The following is a 21,386-nucleotide window of genomic DNA, read 5'->3' as shown; positions in this document are numbered from 1 at the left end:
TTAAGTAGTGTTGTCATTTTTTTGTGTCTATGTGTATGTATTTATAAGTTTCCTTTTTTTTTTTAATCAGTTATCCAGTACGTGGGTTTGTTCTCTATATGTGGGTGACAAAGTTTAAATTGGAAATAAAAGCAAATTAGAAGTGAGGAAATCTGTCTCCATTTAGAGAGAAAAAGAGAAATAAATGGAAGAAATTATTTTTATATTGTACTATAAAACAATATCATACTGAACTATAATGTAACCTTTCATCTTCCATTTCTGTCTGAGAATTTTCTATTATTTAGTGTAGCATATCAGAAAACAGAATACATTTGAAAAATACATGTTGCGGTTGTTGTAGAGGAGGGTAACAAAAGAAACTACATTAAATATATTTCTTGCTGGTTTGAAAAGAAATGATCGTTTCAAAAAAACCTCTAGACTGATTGTTCATATAGCCCAGTAAGAAGGAATCAGGTCAGTTAAAATGACATACTTGGGAGAAACTAGAAGTTAATATGAGAGGATTTAAAAGTATCCCCTTTGGTTTTCGTTTTTTGGGGCTCGGTTTTGTAAATTTGAGCACCTTGTGGGATCATACCTGCAGCCTATATAATATTTTTGCCTTCCTTTGTGATTCTTGCTCTTGTGAAGAGCAACAGTGAACACTTGTGTTTTTCACTTTTATGAATAATAGCTAGCAAGTAAGGCGTGTTAACTCTCTGTAAGTAAAGGAAAAGTTCTTTTCTCACAGTTGGAAGGGTTCATGAAGATGAACGTAGCAATGGGACGAAATGCATGAAAACTTAGGTAACCATGAGACCTTTCCTGATGGAGAGAGCTATCTGATTGTGGCATAGTCTCCTATAAGTACTGGGAGTTATGGAAACTTGGTGTTTGAGACATTTAAATAGCCACAAAAATACACCATGCAGAACAAACTTGCACATCACAGGGAAGCACTGGGTGCTGTAATAGATCATTTCAGTCTCTTGTCTTTGATTTCGTCAGTAAACTCCTAATACATTAATAAAATATACAAATACAGGATGTGAGCTATGAGCTGGGCTTAGCAGGTAGAATGTGAAGACTACAAAAAAATGCCAAATATTATCTTGAATTTGAATGTGTACAGTGATTCTCAAGCAGGGGGCTGTGACACCCTGGGATGCCTTGAGACCCTTTCATGAGTGCTGAGGGGGCCACACAATGTTAGCACTGTTAGGTATGCAAACAAGATTCAAAAGATAAAACCAGAGATCTCAAATAAGCATTCTTAACCTGTTGCGGTCTTTCCAGGTTCTGTAGTCAAAAAACAAATGAAAACTTAGAGTTGGCATTTTCCATGAGGTGTCTTGAGTCCTGAATCTGAATGAGGTTGGAACCACTGCTATAGTATGATATTATAGGTTAAGATAGAAGAATGATAAAAGAAATCTCAGTCTGCAAACTAACATTTTTTCCATACCATTGCAGACCTCACCCTGGGTTTTACAGTTGATAGTGTGGCTATCACATCTTTACTGTTGTTGCTAACAAATTTAACTTGGTTGCAAAATAATTTAGAATGTGATATTAATCCCCAGGATCTGCAACTCGGATGGGAGAGCTACATAAGCTTCCCAATCCTAGAGCCAGCTTGGGGCTATTAAATTATGCCTGGTTGTCTACGCCATTAAGGAGCCATTTGGAGATTGTAAGACAGTTACTATATGTTATCTCCCAAAAAGCACACCAGCATATCCCTGTCTGGAGGATTATGAGACCTGGGCATGTTGCAATTGGCCAAGCCAGAGGTATCTTGAGTCTTTAAATGATTAACTTTCTTTCAGTAGAGTAGTTACAAGAATAAGGAGACTTTTATTTAAATCCAATCCACTCCAACCCACTACTCATCCAGCAATGACAGTTAAATAACAAGTATTGTTTCCAGGAAAAGTGTCCTGATAACAGCATTGCTGCTGGTGCACAAACATAGAAAGAAAAAAGGCAAAGCCAAACAGCAAGGCTTGCCAAATTGTGACATACCAGCCCTCCCCTTAAACCGTATAAAAAGGCTTAGACCTCCTTAAGACAAAAGATTATTAAAATGGGTGTAGATAAGGGCTGCTAAAAGAATCCTTATTAAAAGATTCCTTATTAAAGAATCCTTCTTAAAGGATTTCTTTCTTTTTTTTTTTTGGTTGATGCTTTTGGGACAGACATTTTTAAAGATTCAGATGAAAGCCCAGTCATTTGTTTTTCTTTCTGCTTTAAATCAGTGAATATCTGTTAGTAGTTAAAGGTTAGTGAATATTTAATACCGAATTCTAGTATTTTCTAGCCCTGAGAAACTGTTCTTTGTACCTTTTCACAGAGCTGCACCTTAAAAGGCACTGAACCCTCCTGTCAGTGGCATCAGTGTCACCATTTAATAAATACTGCCTCAAGGATGGAGATATTTGAGTTATTGGTGAGAACCTTTCTAATGCATCACAGTAAACCTACTGTGCTTCTCAGTAGCTATAGTGAACAGGTACACAGGATATTCCTAACTATCTGCTGTCATTCATAGGCTTCCTTCATGATGACTCTCTCTGGTTGTTTTATACCTTCAGTCTCTAACCCCAACTCCAAAGACAATATACAATCTCTAGAGGGAAGCAGGTTCAAGTAGCTCACGTAAACACCTCCCTCAGTTTAGTGTACAGGTCTTAAGCCTATCCCAACACCACAAGGTGCTGAGTGGCTGCTCAGAAAAGGTGAATGTCCTCAACTCACAATGGCTTTACTGGAGACTTTTGATTTATGTGGGAATTAAAGGTAGGCAAGTGTTTCTTTCCATCAGAAACTGCAACTGCATTTTAACTGTTTATAAACCATGAATTGATGTTGGGTTTTTGTTTGTTTTTTTTTTAAATTGAAGACTGCTGCTCCTTTGCTGTTAAATAACAAAGAACTAAAGTAACAATCCAGAACTGTGGCTTATTGGTTCACTAATGGTTTTCATGAGTTAATGCAATGCTGTGCAGCTGTTTCTCTGAAGCCTTAAGAATGACAAAAGCAGAGACTTTGCAACAAATGTCATGCAAGGGGTCAGAATGTGACTGCATATCTGCTGGGAGCTTTACTAGCATGAGAGTTGCATAAATATGATTAACACATGGCTGTAACTCAGGAGCAGTATCTGATTATACTATTAGAATGCCCAATCCATCACCTGCAGTCATAAATTATGCAGAGGATATATGTAACAGATGGGACAAATAATCTGAATTGCTCTCTATAAATAACCCTAATATAAACAGCAATGTGTATGTACCCTGCATTTGTGTCTTATACTAGCTTAGGTTCATATAATGCTCACAATACAGGTTTTGATGGTGTTGAAACTCAGCTGTGCTACTTCGGTAACATCAACAGTTGAAGAAACCACTCTAACTACTTAACACTAACTTCATGATGCTACCACTCAGGATATCCAACAAGACTCTAGTTTTCAAAGACATGATTATACTAACAGCTACTACTTGTTCTGGAAAGCAACAGATCTTGGGGCTTCCAATCTAAATGCACATGTGGCAGATACTTCCAAGAACCTCAATAAAGAAAACAGTCTGAAAATTATCATTTGTTTTTGGCACATAATGTACTTGTTTTTGAAAATGTACTTCTGCAAGTCTATGGTGTGATTTTATTTTATTTTTTGCAGGGATGCACCTGTAATTTTAAACGGACTGGATGGAGTAGTGTTTCTAACGAGAGTTTAAAGGCAATTCAAACCCATTCATTTTATAAATATGTGTAGTCCAGGTGGTGACTAATTAGTAATTACTTGAATGGAGTATGTCTTTCTGTGCGTGCACTGCCCATGAGTAGATTACGTGATTTTTTAAAACATTGTTTTGACATTACTCTTGGATGATGGTCTGTAATTAATTCTTGGTTTACAGTTAATTTACAAGTAGGTTAGTTCAAGTGCTCACTCTTCCCTATTCAAGGTATGGATCAACTAAGTCTATGGCAGATGCTTTTTCTCAATTAAATAAAATTTCATGTGTTAATTCTCATGGCAAAAACATTTAAAATTCACTGTCCAAAAATGTATTTGCATATTCCCTTCCAACCAAATTTTGCCTGCCTTATCATGGTCAATAGGATTTTCCTACTCAAATGGTCCCACTGAAATGAATGTGATAACTTAAAGCATAAGGCAGTATATGGGCTTGATCTGGCACCTGCTGAAGTCAATGGACCAACTACCTTTGATTTCACCAAGGCAGGATCAGAGCTAGTTTACCTGTTGGTCAGGGTCAGCATGGATTGTGGGGATTTTTATCTTCCTTTGTATTTGGGTGTACATGTTTGAGCATAGTCCTCTTCCTTGAATTTCACAAGTGTATTTTAACAACACTTGCAGCAGTGACACTGACAATAACCTCTTCCTTCCCCTTCTTTCTTGTGGCAGGTATGGGAGCTCTTAGTGCTTATTTGGGAAATGAACCTTGTAGTTGTGCCATAGAGTTTTGTGTAGTTTTAGGAATAGGTTAGCCAAGCACTTGGATGGGAAGGTTTGGGTAGGGATGATCCTGTCTTGAGCAGGGGACTTGAGCACTAGATGACCCCTGGAGGCCCCTTCCAGCCCTACTTTTCTATAGATATCAGAATCTGGCCCTTGATATGTCCCATTCTTATGAATATGTCTTTATTAAAATATTCCCATACAAGTAAAGAAAACACTGACAAAACAAATTCCTGAAAGTATTCAGACTAATACAGATGGAAATGGACATTTGATTTGTCCATCTCCAATGGGTACTTTACATGTAAAAATGTCACTGAAATATTTAGCTCTAGTGATCTTCAAAATACAATCCCCTTTGTTAAAAGTCAGATTTTGGGGAGGGAGGTTGTTTTTTTTGAAGCAGCTGATGGGGATGCCCCTGGAGTGTCTTCACTGCTACACTTCCAGGTTTCCAGGGAGTGGGTAAGTAAGGCCAGAGGCGGACCTGGGCACTTCTGCATGCTGGGTGGTAGCTGCACTGCTGGCAAGCCAACAATGTAGCAACTGATATTATTGGAGTCCCTGCCTCAACCTCAGTTACTAGGACTGGCACCTTTTAGCTACACTATTGGGCAGGGTATATTTAGGGGCCGCCCATCTGAGACATACTGTGAATGTGGTCTAGACATAACTAATGTAGAGAGCGACTTTTTCATACCTTTACAAAGCAGAGAGCTCCCATTCAGAGATGCACCAGGTTGTGGTCCCTTTTAATTTTTTCCCCAGCCTGCATAAAATTACTTCTCAGACTGACTTGCTAAAAAGAGAGAGTTCCCTGGGACCCCACAGAGCATGTACACAGCCTGTGTGACAGGTAGCTGAGCAGCACTAGGTCTTTGCCTCTACACTGGGAGAGGCCTATCCAGCATGTTTACATACTGCTTGCTTAAATAGTAATTTTGACAAAGTTAAAGTTCTAGAGACGTAGAATAAAATATAGAGGTGGATCTGTGATATGGAAAAGACTCTCTGTTAAATCATCTATAATCTCCTCCTACATGGCATTATTCTCTCCAATGTGTTCTAATGTGATATTTTAAATCACCCAAGTAATGGGGTTTCCATGCCACTATTTCTTTTGGAAGGCTGATGTATAACCTAGCATTTTTTCACCACCCACTATAGCTAAGCCTAGTTAGTTCCCAGACAGTCACCAATATCCAAGTTCACAACTGGTTACAGAATTAATTGAATGTTTCTCACTGGAACAATTTATTTTGGAATATGGACTGAGCATCTGGATTAGCCAAACTGCACTTGGTGAGACCAGGTAGAAAATCTTCTCTGCAGCTTGGCCAGGGCTGTTAGATGTAGTGCTGTTTATATGTGCATGGGTGAGTTATAGCCTGCCTATCCTGCCTGGTGAATACCAGTGAAGGCATGCTAGCAATTATTTGAGCTAATTGTGAGTATCTCTCTTCAGAAAGAAAAGACACCCAGTGCCCTTAAAGCAGGGGCAGTTTGGCCCACCCGGCCATTCTATCTGGCTTGTGGGGCCCCTAAAAAATTCAGAAAATTAATTATTATCTGTCCTTGACTGCCTGTCAAAGATGACAAGGTGCCAGCAGCAGCAGGACCCAGGGGGAGGTGGGAACAGAACCTAAGGGAGGCAGGACCCAGCAGTTGCAGCAGCAAGGTCCTGCCCCCACCCCCAAACTGGAAGCCTCTGCCTGAGAACCTAGGGCTGTTCCCTGCCTTCTTCCCTCTAGAAGGGTGGGGAGAGAAGGGGAGGACCACCAGTGATTGCCCCAGTCCTCAGGGCTGGGCCAGCTCCTACTGCATCCTGGGGTCCTAGCAATACAGCTGGGGACCATGTGGTGCTGGAGTGACCAGCAGGCAGGCAGGGGGGTGAGGAGAAGTGGCGGCAGCGGTGGGTGGGAAAGTGGGGAAATGGTAGTGGCAGTGGGTGGGAGCATGGGCTCATGCTGGTGCCCTGGAGCCATGGCCAGCAGGGTGGGGGGGCTCTGCCTGCTGCGGTCTGTGAGCACCCCAAAGCCTCAAGGCCTGGTGCTGTTGCTGGTGGCAGGGGTTGTGAGCACCCACACCCCCCATGCAAGCCCCACCCCCTCACACACTGCAGCCACCCTTCTTGTCCACACATGCCACAACCCTCCCTAGCCACCCTCCCCCTCATACACTCACAACCTCCCACAAACCCCATACCCACCCACACACCACATCCACACCCACACCCACATGCTCCCCCACCCCACATACATACCCACACCCCCCAGGCCCCATACACACCCACAACCTCCCTCACATACCCTCCACCACAACCCAAAAACCTATACCCACCCATACCCCCTCCCCTCCCCCCACAATATGCAAGAATGAGACTTCATCTTAAGCTATTATACAATCACTGCTATGTACACTATGCAAACACAAGCAAATCATTACAAAATATTTGTTTTAATCAAATTAATGAATACTGTAGCAGATATTTGATTTTTAGACTATAATTTGGTATTTTTCTGGTTTCAAGATGGCAAACCCCCTTGCTGAAAGGAGTACATCCAGGGGCAAAGGGAGGAACTTTCTGGTGTCAAAGATCAGAGGTTAGGGGGCAGGACTTCTGGTCCCAAGATAGCGACCAGGGGGCAGGGCATATGGCCCTTGACAGCTTACTAAAACTTGGTAAGTGGCCCTCCAGTTGAAATAATTGCCCACCCCTGCCTTAAAGGAATCAAGAAGCTGCCTTTAGCTTAAACTAGCTCTCCAGTTATTATATTTTGTGTTTGAGAAGCAGCGTAGAGAAAGTTAGACTGGAGCAATGCAAGTCATTTCTTCAGTTCTCAGATCTCCTTGACCACAACAACAACCTTGATTTTTGGTCTTGACACTGGTCACGTTAGCTGATGAGCTTGGCCATGAATTAAGATCTGACTCATGAAGGGACTCTTTTAGAACTGTTAGGCTAAATTCAACGCCATGCTCATGAGGCAGCGTTCTCCCTGAACATAGCAAGGTAGGCAGGGTCCCTTCCTTTAATGCTGATAGCCCCTGAAGTAATTGCTTGTCAACCCTGAGGCCTCTTTCCTAAGGGGAATCTATAGAGTTCTGTTCTGTCAGTCCTTCCTGCCAATGCCTTTATGGGTGCTTTAAGATACTTAGTAAGGATGTAGTGGTTGCAGTGTCTCTTAGTCTGGGTAACACCCAGTTTTATGTTGCCAGACCACCACACTTCTGACCCAGGTTAGCAATTTACACAGTACTTAATAGAAGTGCATGCTGAGAGCCCAGATAGACTCCAGTCATTTTGACTGTTAATGAAATGGGGAATATGCAAGAGTCTACATCTCTTTCTCACCACTGTGGGAATGTGTCTGCCGTATATTTTACAGGATCATTTGCCAGAGATCCTCTGGAGTCGCTGATGTTGTGAGGTATCCTGGTAGCAGCAGTTGCTAAGATTACTATATTTTAATGTATGTGCTTAACACAGCATCATTTTTTTCAGGTACAGAAGTTGTCAGTTATCATTGTCCTTGTCATCTTGTGGTTGAATTACTGCCCTCTCCTCCAAGGGGGGTGGGAGGGACAACCATACCTTAAAACAGTTTTGAAATAGCAACTAAGACAGAATGTGGCTGCTTGCTTATCAAGTATCTCTGATCTAGACATCACTTTATACCTATGTTACATAAACTGCACGGTTTCAACCCTAAACCAGTTTGGCAATCCCAGGGGTTCTTCTCAGTTGCACTGCTTAATAGAGGCTACAAAGTCTCCAGTAATATTTTATTTCTTGCCTTATATATCCCCAAAATTGAGGATTCCAAAAGCCAAGAAAATATCACCATGCTAACTAAACCAGCTTTGTGGCCTAAATGTGCTGCAAGAAAAGTGCAAAGGGAGTGTAGGGGTCACAATAATAGTCTGAAGTTAAGGGATAATTTTGGCATTTTAAGTTGGTTTAGATCAGGAGATGGTTCACTCTGAGCAATATGTGTTGGATATAACGGATGTACATTGCCCATTAGGAGGTATAAGTGTACTTATTAGCCTTACTTAAACAGGTCACTGGATACATTCTAGAGAACATACAAGGGACATTTATGCAAGGGAGATAATAATGGATATTGGTCTTCAGTGCCCACTTTAAAGTATTCTGTCAGTAACAGCTGAGGAAGGGAGAATTTCCTTACCTAATAGCCAAAGTATTTGATGTCAGTTGGGAATTTATCTCAGCAATCTACATTTCAAATGAAAAAAATATATATTTTGAATTCTTAGAGTGCTGCTACTTTTCAACTGCTAGCCAAATTAATGCATATACCAATTTTATCTAAATTGTATCTTATTTGGTTTTAGCAGGAGGATGCTACATCTTGTGTAAGCATGTGTGCAATTATACATCTACAAATGTACTACACCTGTACCTGTAAATTGGGCAACTGATTGTACTTGCACTGATTAGTTACTTAGGTGTACCCTATTTGCAATTCAGCCACTGTGCATGGAAATATTCCTGATAGCTATCACCATGCTTTCTGTACCAAATGTCCTTGGCTCTCTGCATGTGGTATATGAATTAAAAAAACTATCCCAAAGCCTTTACAGAAAGAAAGAAACCAACTTGACTTAGAAACAGTGTCGGAGAAAAAATAGAAAAACATGTTTACAAAAATTCCTCTAGCATTTATTTCAACCTGCAGCTGCAGTGCAGAAGGAAAACAAAATGTGGGTATGCATTTCTAGAGGGATACAGGACACATAAAAGGAGGTGCAATTACTGCCAAGTAAGAGAAAAGGGTTGGTCTTCATTGGAAGGTTTTCAACATCCTGCTTAAAGTGCAGCAGCTTTAAGGGATTGTGTTTGAAATGGTGCTGTGTAAAGCAATGCAACGTCAAACGGTGAGGGGCATTTGAGACTTTATTGCTGGGGAAGAGTTGACATGTGAGCCCAAAGTGAACTTCTTTATGTTTCAAAGACAGGCTGTGCAGGTTTCATTCAGTTAATAAACCTTTCATATTTGTAAGGAATACAGAGAGCTTTATTTTTAAAACAGAAGCAGCTGGTTAGGCAGACCCACTTTTTACCATGAGCCAAACCTATTTTATCACTGATGTTAGCATAGGCACTGCTAGCTGCACATGGAGGTATCCCTTGTCACATAAGAGGCATTCAAACATTTGAAGAGCAGGCAGACAAACAAAGGCTGGGATGAGCCCCTTGAAAGCCCGGTCCCAAATATATTATTCTGCCATTGCTGTATGTGTGCACAATTGCATTGAATGTGACTGAGATGATATATCCAGCACCTGGAAAACAGACTGCAAAATCTGGCAAATGGGACACGAGTCAGGTGAAGGGAGAAAATGAAATTTAACCTTTTATATGAGGTGGGGAAAGGAAGTGAGACAAAGCAAGCTGATGCTGCTACTGATTTTCCTTGCTATTTTATATGCACAGGCATTTACTAGACCTATGTGCCTTGAGACTGCCATAGAGAATACTCACTTGACATTATACCAATCAATCAGACAACTGGACATTGCTATTCTTAGATGATTTTGATTTTATTATACCTGCTTATTCCCCACAATATGCCCAGCCAGCCCAGTCCAACTAGAGAAGCCTCTTTACCAAACAAGGGTGTAACAGGGAGTTTTTCATGCCTTGGGCAAGCATGGTGGCTGGGTCAGCAGTGGCACTAATATTGTGTCCACTCTGGTGCCCCAGGCTGGTGCTCCACTTGCCCACCCTTAGCAATATTATTGCTACTGAGCACCAGGGTGAGATCTGTGGGAGACATGACATGTTGGAGACATGAGGAAGTTGCAGACCTAGGAAAAGACAAAAGGTTATGTGGCCTGGGTCTACTATGCTGGCAGTAGGGTACTGCTGAGGGATTGGGGAAGACATGAGATGATGGGTTAGTAATTGGAGGGAGAAATTTGCTGAATTTGGGGGTGGGGGTTAGAAATAGGTTACCCTCAAACTTGAAGGATCCCTGGATTGGAAGATCTGGCCTAAATGTGGCAGTGGGTTGTGAAGCTCTGAGTCACCAGTGTGTGGTGGAGAGCTTGCTGATTAGGTAGGGAGATGCTCAGTGGGATTGAAGTGGAACTAGGGGATTGGTGGCGACATGGATCTCCCAGTGGACTTTACATTTGGTTATGACCCTGAAAGTTGTAAGATAGCCTGGGACCTGCCAATGCAATAGCATGCCTCTCCTCCTGTGCCACACTTGGCATGGGCACAGTTGGCAAAGGTACTTGGTCTGGATTCCCTTCATTCTAGACGTGGGAGGAGTTCTATTCAGAAATAGCCCAGATTTGGTGGTCTTCCAAGCATGATGCAAAAACCCCATTGACTTGATAGGGTTTTAGTGAAGGATTGGGTGTATGTTTCTGGAACAAAGTGGGACAGAAAGGGGCTTTGTGTAGTAGGCTGGCTTATTTGTTCCTCTTTCTAATGCTGCTTGTTGTAATATTAGTTAACTTGCAAGGCTCCTACAGCTCCTGTACAGGCCTTTTTATAATGTAAAGCTAAATAAGTAGAAGCAGTGTCAAGCTCCTTGCAGCACTACTGAGGATCACATGACAGCAGCTAAAGAAACAAGACCTACAGCAATGCTCCCCTTGTGGACCAGCCCAGCACCAGCTGGTACCTCCTAAGCATGTGTCCTATTGTTTAAAGAGGTCACATGATAGTCATGTGACATGGAACAGTAAAAGCATCTTATAGCACAAATCACAGGGGTGTGGTGTTTCTTCATGGTAGGATAGGGAAGAGCCTTGGGTGAAGCTCAGGACTGCCATGAGGCTGGGAAGAGCACCCCAAGGAAAGGATTGTGATTGTGCTGAAAGTCAAAGATGGAGCAGACACTCTGAAACTGTTTGTGGGTTCATACTGAGGGGCTGTGGTAGGGGCTTACAGATGCAGGACTGTTGGTGAGCCCTTTGATCAGAGACCCTGATTAAGGAGCACAGGGTTATTATTAATAGATTTAAAACTTGTGGAGAGCAGGAGAGCTGTTTTTAGCTTGAAACAGCTGAGGTAGTAGAGACCTGAATCCTAGCTGGTCACTTTTTAAGAGATCTCAAGCAGGAGCTTGCAGGGAGGGTGGCCTTGACATCCTCAGTGCCTTGCATACAAAGGAAGGACTTAGAGGAACAAGAACTGGTGTTTACTTTCTAACTCAAAAGAAAGATTCACTAGCTGAGAGGAGACTGTCTTTATTGAGAAGAAATGGAGCTTGGCTGTGCAGTTGGATCCTGAGTGAGTACTTCCATCGCAATGTTATAACACAAACAGAAGCTGAGGTAGATCCTGAGCTAACACACTGGAACTAGGAGTGATTTGCTTTTAAATGTACATGTTCTGAAGGACTTGTCCTACATTCAAACTCACTTAACTGCAGATGTGCATAGTTTGGTTTTGGGGTTCTGAGTCACATTGGAGTTACAAAAGAATTCTTTATAACCATTGCATGGACAATCCTATGTTAAGGTAAAAAAATATTTATCAAACACTCTGCTAAATTACAGGTAGCCATCTGTAAATGCTGCAGTAGAGTAGTTTTTCACCAGGATACAACACACAATGGTTGTTACCTGGACTTCCTTTCTGTTAAGGAAGAAACTTCTGTCCTGTCAGAAAGTGGGTAGGTTCTCTGGCTGCCTATATTCTTATATCCATAGATGTTAGGGTTGGAAGGGACCTCAGTAGCTCACAGAGTCTGACTCCCTGCCCTGGGCAGGAAAGAGTGCTGTGGTTAGATGACCCCAATGAGGTGCTTGTCCAGTCTCCTCTTGAAGACCCCCAAGGTAGGGGAGAGCACCACCTCCCTTGGAAGCCCATTCCAGATACTGGCAACCCTAACTGTGAAGAAGTTCTTTCTAATGTCCAACCTAAATCTGCTCTCTGTCAGTTTGTGGCCATTGCTCCTAGTTAATCCAGGGGGTGCCCTAGTAAATACAGCATCCCCTATTCCCTGCTGCCTCCCCTGATGAATTTACAGGCAGCCACAAGATCACCTTTCTTGCAAAGGCTGAAGAGATCTATGTCCCTCAGTCTCTCTTTGTATGGTCAGAGGCCTGCAGGCAAGGCCCTACAAGTGGCCCTCCCTGAACCCTCTCAAGATTCTCCTGCATCCCTCTTGAAGTACAGTGCCCAAAACTGGATACAGTACTCCAACTGCGGCTGCACCAGCGCTGCATAGAGGGGAACCATCACCTCCCTGGACCTGTTCATCATGCATTAGTAGATGCATGACAAAGTGTGGTTAGCCTTGTTGATCACTTCATCATATTGACGACTCATATTCATCTTGGAGTCAACTATGATGCCCAAGATCCCTTTCCACTGCTGTGCTGCTGAGGTCACCCCCCAGTCTGTAAGTGTGGTGGTGGTTCTTTTTGCCCAGGTGCAGCACTTTGCAGTTCAACAAAAACAAGTGCATCCTATTTCATTCTGCCCATTTTTTTGCAACCTGGCCAGATTTGTCTGGATCCATGCCCTATCCTCTGGTGTGTTAACTTTGCCCCATAATTTGGTATCACCTGCGAACTTGGACAGGGTGCTCTCCACGCCCTCGTCAAAGTCCCTGATGAAGACATTGAATAGCACCGGTTCAAGGACCGAGTCTTGTGGGACTCTACTGCTCAATCCACCACTGCTCCCTGGGTGCAACCCCAAGCCAATTTGCCCACCTGACCGTGTAATCACAGCCTGTTAGTTTATTTACAAGAGCAGAATGAGATACTGTATCAAAGGCCTTCTTACAAGTCTAGGTAGATAACATCTACTCCAACTCCTGCCTCTAAGCATTTTGTGACATGGTCATAAAAAGAAACAAGGTTAGTCAGGCAGGACCTACCTGCAATGAATCCATGCTGATTTCCTTTCAGCATTATTCCCCCTGCTGGGCTCCCACAGATGTGATCTTATTTTCCAGAGTTTTCAAAGGTAGAGGTGAGACTAACTGACCTATAATTTCCCAGTTCATCCCTCTTCCCCTTCTTGAAAACAGGGATCTCACTGGCCCTTTCCCAGTCCTCTGGGACCTGACCAGAGCACCATGAGTGCTTGAACAGCTGTGCCAGTGGCTCTGCTATGACACTGGCCAATTCCTTCAGCACCCTTGGATGAAGTTCATCTGAGCCCAAAGATCTGAACACATGTTGTAACAGTATGGAACAAAAAATAGATAGGATGGTCCTAATCTACCATAATCCCTGTCTGTCCCCAACTTCATCTTGGTTTGTGCTCACAGCATGCCCTGTTAACTGTTTTTGACACCTCTCAATGACCGCAGGTCATTAAGATTACATAAGCATCTGAGGTCAGGAATAAACAGGCAGAGGGTGTGCAATGCTTCAAAATTAAGAAAAATGATGGCTTGCTGGTGTCTGAAGGGGGGGATGGGAATGCCACTTCATTGACCCTAATGTCTGAGTAGAAGGGATGAGTGAAGTGGAAATGTTTATGTGCCTGTACCAGCCTTAACTGCATAGGCTAAGTTTTCAAAAATGAGGTGTCAAAATTAGACTTCTGAGTCTATATTTAGTGACTGGATTTGTCCAAATAGGAGTTGCTGGTGTCTATCATATTAATCCTCAAGAGCTAAAGGAAGCCCAAGAATTATTTTCTGTTATGGAGAAGGCCCTAGTGCACTGAGATAAAACCAAAGTGAAGGGAAGAAAGGTCAGCTAAAGCATTTGCTTTTTGATGTTTTTTGTTTTCTTTGGTTCAGACTTGCTCTAGTCTCAAAGCCATCCACCAAACAGCTGGCTGCTTCTCATCTCTCTTAATCTCTTCCTCTAACTTTTCCACCTGCTAACTAGAGTAATATGCAGGGATAATTCTAAACTGTATGCATTTTACTTCAGGAAACAGGCTGAATGGATGGAAACAATTAGAGTTAGAGTCTAATTTGCATACATTTAATGTCACATTCACAGCATGGTTGTACAGCTGTATTAATAGCGGCATGAACTTAAGTTTATTACCAAAAGATCTATAGCAATATAGCAGTCTCTGAGTTGTACTATTGAACAGATGCATGAGTTAACTGCCTTGCTTCTAGCTTCTTCCTGGCATTTTCTCGCAGCTCTTTCTCTCTCTCAGTGAGAAACATTTGTTCCTGCTCCCACTCCTTAAGCTTCTGCTCATATTTAGCAATGTCTTCCACTTCACAGGCTGGCAGCTTTTCCTTGACAAGTTGGGTGGTCAGTGTCAACAAGCTTTCAGATTCCACCTTGCCAAGTGAATGCAGCTTGGAGTACAGCTCCTGTGGAAAAAATGAGTTTTCTTTTTAAAAAGTTAGTCAGCCACAACAGCCATAATAACTGTTGCATGTAACAGTCAGAGCTGTGCCATTATTGCTGCATAAGTCAAGCAGAAGCTAGGGTAGACATCGTAGACTGGGCACCTTGTAGACTGACTAAATCAGAGACACGTAAGCTTTCATAAACAACATCTTATTTCATCAGAGGCTATGGAAAGCAGAAAGCTTTCTAAATAGAAAGCAGAGAAAATGATCACTGCTCATGGATAAGTTAATTTATGCATTTATCTTAGGAAAATGATTGTGCAATGCTAACAGCATTTTGCCAATCCTCCCAAATGCAGGGAACTTCAAAGTTAGCTTACCTCAGCTCTTATTATCAAATAAAATCAAGTTTAAATAGAGTTAAGTAACTGCTGACCAAACCTGCAAAACTAAAAGAGAAATGCCTTAACAAAAATTTTAAATTTCAAATGATAGCTAACTGGTCAACAAATGTAAACTAAACACTTCTGGCTTCTTTCTAACCCAGGGCTGATGTAAGGATTTGATCTGGATGACCCCTATTAGCATCCTTTTCAAAAGATGCAAATTGTTTTTAGACAGTCTTACTAATGGCATACTAAATAGTTCCCAAGAGTTCTTGCAGCTACAGCAAATCCCACCATACTCCCCTACAGATTTTCCCCATCAGCTGATGTGATCTGAAGTTAAACTCTGCTTAGAGAGACCTTGCACTATTCCTTTTTCTGTCTCCGTTTGGAGAGGTTGCTTTTGATTAAAAGCCATGTTGCCAAGTGTAGAACTTGGCCAGAAAGTCATGCAGTATTTCTTTCTTGTACTTTGCTTACGTGCGTGTGTGTGTGGAGTACCTCATGGAGGGGGAGAGAGAGAGAGAGAGAGAGAGAGAGAGAGTGAGTGTGTGTGTGTGTGGGGTACCTCATGAAGTACAAATATTAATTCACTTAAGTGCTGTATGATATAGATCATCCAGTACAACTATTTCTGGCTCTGGAATTTTAACGTATAAGCCTGATGTTGCACTGACAAAGGCACTTAACTGGCTTAAAGATGTAGTTAGCTACAGCATAGAAGGAGCTTCCTGAAGGACAAATATGACAAGGCTTTAAGCAGAGCCTTTACCCACTGCTCCTTCATGTTCTTTCATTACTGTCTGTCTTTCATTGAACCACTAAGGAGATGTATGACATCTTAATGTCTCATCTAAAGGAGGCTCCCAATATGGTCCCCTGTCCCTGGCTCCCTGCACAAAAGCATGAATAAAAAGCTTTGCTTGTGGAAGACTGACAAATGTTGCACTCCAGAATACACACATGCACGTGTAATTTATCCCCCAATGCAATGGGAACTACAAGGCACCTGGATGGAAGCCTGGGTGCTGGAGTCATGGTCAGCTGTTTTTCCCACTCTGCACTATGCTGAGTTTTATGTGCCACTGACCACATTCCTCCAATTTGCTCAGAACTGACAGGGAGAGTTGCTATTGAGCTATGGGGCTCAATTCTGGAGTGCGCAAGAGACTGCAGTGTCCCTCTAGAACCCTCTCCATTTCTTCTTGCCCAGAACAGCAGAACCACATTGGCTTTTTCCCATAGATTCTAGGGTCGGAAGGGATCTCAGTCGGCCATCTAGTCCGACCCCCCTGCCCCTGGCAGGCAAGAAAAGGGTCATCAAACCTGGGATCATGTGATCCCAGCCAGGTGCCTGTCCAGTCTCCTCTTGAAGACCCCCAAGGATGGGGTGAGCACCACCTCCCTTGCAAGCCCAGATCCTGGCAACCCTGACCATGAAGAATTTTTTTCTGATGTCCAGTCTAAACCTACCCTCCAGTAACTTATGGCCATTGTTCCTTGTTTACCAGGGCACCCCCTGGAACAACAGAGCATTGCCTACTTCATGTCGCTCTCCCCTTATGAATTTGTATGCCACCATAAGGTCCCATCTCAGCCTTCTCTTGGAGAGGCTGAAGAGGTTAAGGCCTTAGCCTTTCCTCATAAGGCCTTCCCTGCAGGCCTCCAATCAGAAGAGTGGCTTTTCTTTGGACCCTCTCCAGGTTGTCCGCATCCAACTTGAACTGCAGTACCCAGAACTGGACACACTACTCCAGATGTGGCCTGACCACTGCCGTGTCGAGAGGAAGAATCACCTCCTTGGACCTGTTTGTGAAGCACCTATGGATGCAGGACAAAGTGCGATTGGCTCTGCTGACTACTTCATCACATTGACGACTCATGTTCATCCTGGAGTCAACAGTGACTCCAAGATCTCTTTCCGTCTCAGTGCTGCTGAGAAGGTTGCCCCCCAGCCTATAAGTATGATGGCAATTTTTTCTCCCTAGATGCAGCACCTTGCACTTGTCCTTATTGAATTGCATCCTGTTGCTCTCGGCCCACTTCTCCAACCTGCCAAGGTCAGCCTGGATCTGGTTCCTCTTCTCCAGGGTGTTAGCTTTACCCCGTGTTCTGTCAAGAGCCAGGAAGATTTTTTGCAAAAGGGGTCCCAAATGCTTTGCTTTGAAGTTATCAGACTAAGAGAATACTTGATGATATTTGGATGAGCATTATGAAATAACTGAAATTTGGGACTCTGCTTAATAGTGTGCAATATGTAAATGAAACTTGAATTTTAAGAAAGGAACTGGCCATACATACCATAGGTACAAGACAGATGCATACTTTGACTTTTTTTTATATTGATTCTCCATGGCTGTACTTGCAGCCCAAAAAGGAACATTGCTTTTAGACAGAATAATGTTGTATGCGTCTTGGCACGTGAGAATGAAGATGGCATTTCTGCAATGACATGCCTCTCCACTGATCATTTACACAGATGGAAAGAGTTGCTGGAAGAAAGTTGTACTGAATAGCAGGTCTTAACATGTGGTATTTGTGGATAGATAATTTATTTTGTTCAACTCTTTCTATAACAGAGTCTAAATTATAGTTCTAACAGCTTGATCTGGAAGTCCAAGTGCTCTCAAGTCCTATTCCCTTGAAGGGTACCTTCACATCTTGCAAGACATCTTACTTGTTAGCCTCTCTGAAAAGGGTCATTCACACCATTTCCAAAAATGGCCATTTTGAAGACTAAACATAGAAATGAAGCCAGAAGTATATATAAAAAAGCCAAGTTGAGCAAGCCTAGGTCTGAGGCACAGTCATAGTTTATTAAACAGCAGTTATTGGCCTTCTGTGACTTAACATGGAATGGAAATACATCACGGAGACATGGTGTGATCATTGACTCGCCCATGCACATACAGTATGGACAGCATAAGTTGTCTGCTTCAGATGGAAAAATATAAGCTTCTATCAGCTGAACGAAAAGCAAAACTGTCAGTTGTATGAAGGCAGGGGTTTACTCAGGCACCTTAAGACTGAAGGCAACTTGACCAGAGCCTGCTGTCTCCAATAAATCTGTCTGCATCCCCATTATACATTTTTTAAAATTTATAAAATACATACATGCATTATTGATGTATTTGGATCTAGCCATTAACAGATCCTGTTTGCAGTTTGAAACTGCAAGAGGGGAAAAAACAACAGTAACTCAGTTTTCTCTCCACCCTTGTTCTTGTACAGACGATGTAGCTGTCGACTGCAGTTGGCACCAGGATTCACATTGGGCATTCTTGTACCAGCCTTTTAGTCTTTGTAGGGTATGGTAGTTCTTACAGTCAGCACAGCTGTTGTTTTCCCAGAAACTTATTTAGCAGAGATGCTAAGCACAAACAGACTCCTGAAGATTTTAACTGGCGTGTCCTTTTTTCTTGTCTGTAACCCCCAGAATATATACAAATGGGTTTGATTCTAAAAGGTGCTTAGCTCAAATAAAATTAAATTGGGGGGAGATAAAAAGGCCATGGAAGTCCTTTAGATTTACTTCTAAAACTTGTTTAGAAAAACAAGTCTATGTGGCCAGAGCAACTGTCCATGGTCATGAAAGCAGTAATGAAAAATCTGACATGCTGCTTGCACTGTGTAAGAAAAGAAAAAATCCATTAATACCAACCACTGCTGGAAGCATAGCTTCAAAACAATTAATTAGGGCATCTGATATAATAACAGTGCAAATCACTGGAGTGATTAATATAAAAAATAGTCTATTTATGTATGAGCGTTATCATGATGAGACTAAGGATTTGCATGTTGCATGTTAACAGTGGTTGGAAGACTTTAAAACAGGGAAAGGAGGAATAGAGACTTATCTGATATCCCAGACTGAAGTTTTAAGTTGCAATACTCTTATTTGTGAATGTTGTCATTAAGTGACCAACAGAACCTGTACAATATCTGACCAATATAATGCAACAAAACAGAACTCACAGAAGGCCAGATAATGGATCTGTAATGACACAGCATGTTCACTAACTAGGTCTTGATTTATCAGTCTGATGTATGAAAAGTAAAGATAAAATCCCAGGAGACGGACACAAGTAGCCTTAAGCATTTGATTCTTTGAAGGCAATTTCCTGTTTGAGGCAATTAAAATGCATTTCAAAGTCAGTTTAAAACATGCCAGGTAGCATAACTGATGCACCGAATGGTTGTCCCCTACCCATATAAAAGGAAGTTATTTACTTGCTACTGCATACAGTAGAAACCTGCTGTAGCTTAGTAAAGCTGTAAGAAAGAAACACCTTACTTTGAATTGAGTGAGGTATTCAGGCAGCCTGGACCACTCTGATTCTTCTGATGTTTCTTCAGATTCTGTTTGTTTTGGCTTGGGAACTGATGCCGTGACTTCTTCTTGAGATGGTTCTGGATCTGTTTTTGCCTCGGGAATGGACTGCAAAATGGTCTCCAAAACATCAACCTGAACAACCAAAATCAGAATTTTTACCATGCAGCTGACAAACATTATTTCAACATCATTAGTCTGATTTTTCATGAAACAGCCTGCATTTGCAGATGGCTTTATTGCCAGGGGAAAAGAAACCAGTTCTGTTCGAAGAACTAATGCTACCTATCAGTTGAGGAAATAGAAAGCTTTGATTTTTGGAAGTGTTTACAGAGTTTATGTAACTGCTCCCATGCATATATCTATGGCAAAGTTCTTGGTGACTTTTAATGCAGGGCGGCATAGAGTTCCAAGCAAACAGACTAGCAGCTCTACTAGTCTAATGCCTGGCCAATAAATATTTCACAATATTCATAGTGAAAACAGCACAAACAATCTACTCCAATAAGTGCATATGGGAAGCTACCATGAAAAGTTTATGTAATAACTACAACAGGGCAGCTGAATGATCTCTGGCTGATGTTCATTTTGAGTTTCCTTCAGCTGAATGACAAAAGACAGCATTCAGAAGTGATTTAGATTTAATAGCAAGAACAGAAAAAGGAGCACAAACATATAGCATCCACAGTACATATGAGGTTTTAACTTATGAAAACTCCTCATTCTGTTCACACTACTTTCATCTGGAGCAGGGGTATCAAGCATATGACCCATGCATGTAGGTCATATAACCCAGGGGACTTCTTGAAGGGGTTTGTTGCTATGGCTGTTAGAGCTCTTCCAGGAGCAGTATTACTTCATTAGGGCTCTTAGTCAACCTTGGTGACTAAAATAGATGGCAAGGGGAAAAGAAGGGGCAAGCAGCAGCTGCATTTACTCCCTGGGTTCTAGAGTTGTGCTGAAACAGAGGTTCTGGCAGCTTTGGGATATTACCCCACTGCTGCTTGTAGGTCATCCAGCACATGGGGAAACCTGAAAATCTGGTTCAGGCCCATGGAGACAAACACCCCTGACCTCAAGATACTTTGGTTCTTGGAAAGAAATCTCCCCTCTCAGAACTGAAAGGAACACATTAGCTCAATTAACCCACAGTTTTTACATGCATTAGCAATACCAAGCATGGTATCCAAAACATTGAAGGTATTTGCTATTTTGATGCTTACATGTGTTTGAGGGAAATCTGTATGTGTATGGTTGAGGGGGGAAGCATTTCCCCCAAAACAAAAATTATTCAGATAATCCAGAAATGTATTTTTCAGCTTCAAATTTTATAAATGCAAAGAGCTGCTGTTCTTCTCTGAATCCTCATTTTGCGTGGATGTCACTGTAATGAAGCACATCTATAAATAACCACTGAATGTTTTTAAGGTAAAGGTAGATACTCCCCCCGGGGCAAAAGTAAGCTTGATACCTACAGTCTGCATTTAGATTTGAAGATCATTTTCACATGTTTGCATTTGTATAACATTGGATGAAGCAAGATCAGGCTTATTTGAAATGGAATATTTCCCTACTGCTCATTTCTTGATACTGTAATTTAATGGCTCTGTAAACCAGCTTGAAACTACTAATAATGTAACAGCAAGATGAGATAAACAGAAAGAACATGTGTGTGTGTGCTTGGAAAGATGTATATTCTCATTTAGAGAGTCCCTCAGAATAGCTAGAGATTTAACCTTATACGTCTTTCTCATGCACAGAAACAGTCAAGTAATAGGTATAGTATTATAATAATAAAAAGGCATATCGAGTCTTGGATCAATGGGGAAAGAGGTGTTGTAGGTGTAAGATAAACGGAAGCATTAGACCTTAGCAGGACAAGAAATAGCTTTCTAGCCAACTTGCCAGCTGTTTTTGCC

The 21,386-nt window shown here is 41.9% G+C and overlaps 1 protein-coding gene across 2 annotated transcripts in view; it reads right to left on the bottom strand.

Moving 5' to 3' along the window:
• Nucleotides 1-14,406: 14,406 nt before the first annotated feature.
• MRPS27 (mitochondrial ribosomal protein S27) overlaps nt 14,407-21,386 on the bottom strand; it is a 72,244-nt gene continuing 65,264 nt past the window's right edge. For both annotated transcript variants that reach the window (XM_090038131.1, XM_090038132.1), the window contains exons 10-11: nt 19,432-19,602; nt 14,407-14,769 (exon numbers count right to left, since the gene is read on the bottom strand). In XM_090038131.1, the coding sequence (XP_089894257.1) occupies nt 14,527-14,769; nt 19,432-19,602 (414 nt within the window). In that variant the 3' untranslated portion in view covers nt 14,407-14,526. The remainder of the gene's footprint in view (nt 14,770-19,431; nt 19,603-21,386) is intronic.

The sequence above is a fragment of the Crocodylus siamensis genome, chromosome 3 (genome assembly GCF_052110815.1).
Source record: "Crocodylus siamensis isolate JL-2025a chromosome 3, ASM5211081v1, whole genome shotgun sequence".
NCBI lineage: Eukaryota > Metazoa > Chordata > Crocodylia > Crocodylidae > Crocodylus > Crocodylus siamensis.
The sequence above is the reverse complement of the archived record's forward strand: the minus strand, read 5'-3'. Positions and strand labels throughout refer to the sequence as shown.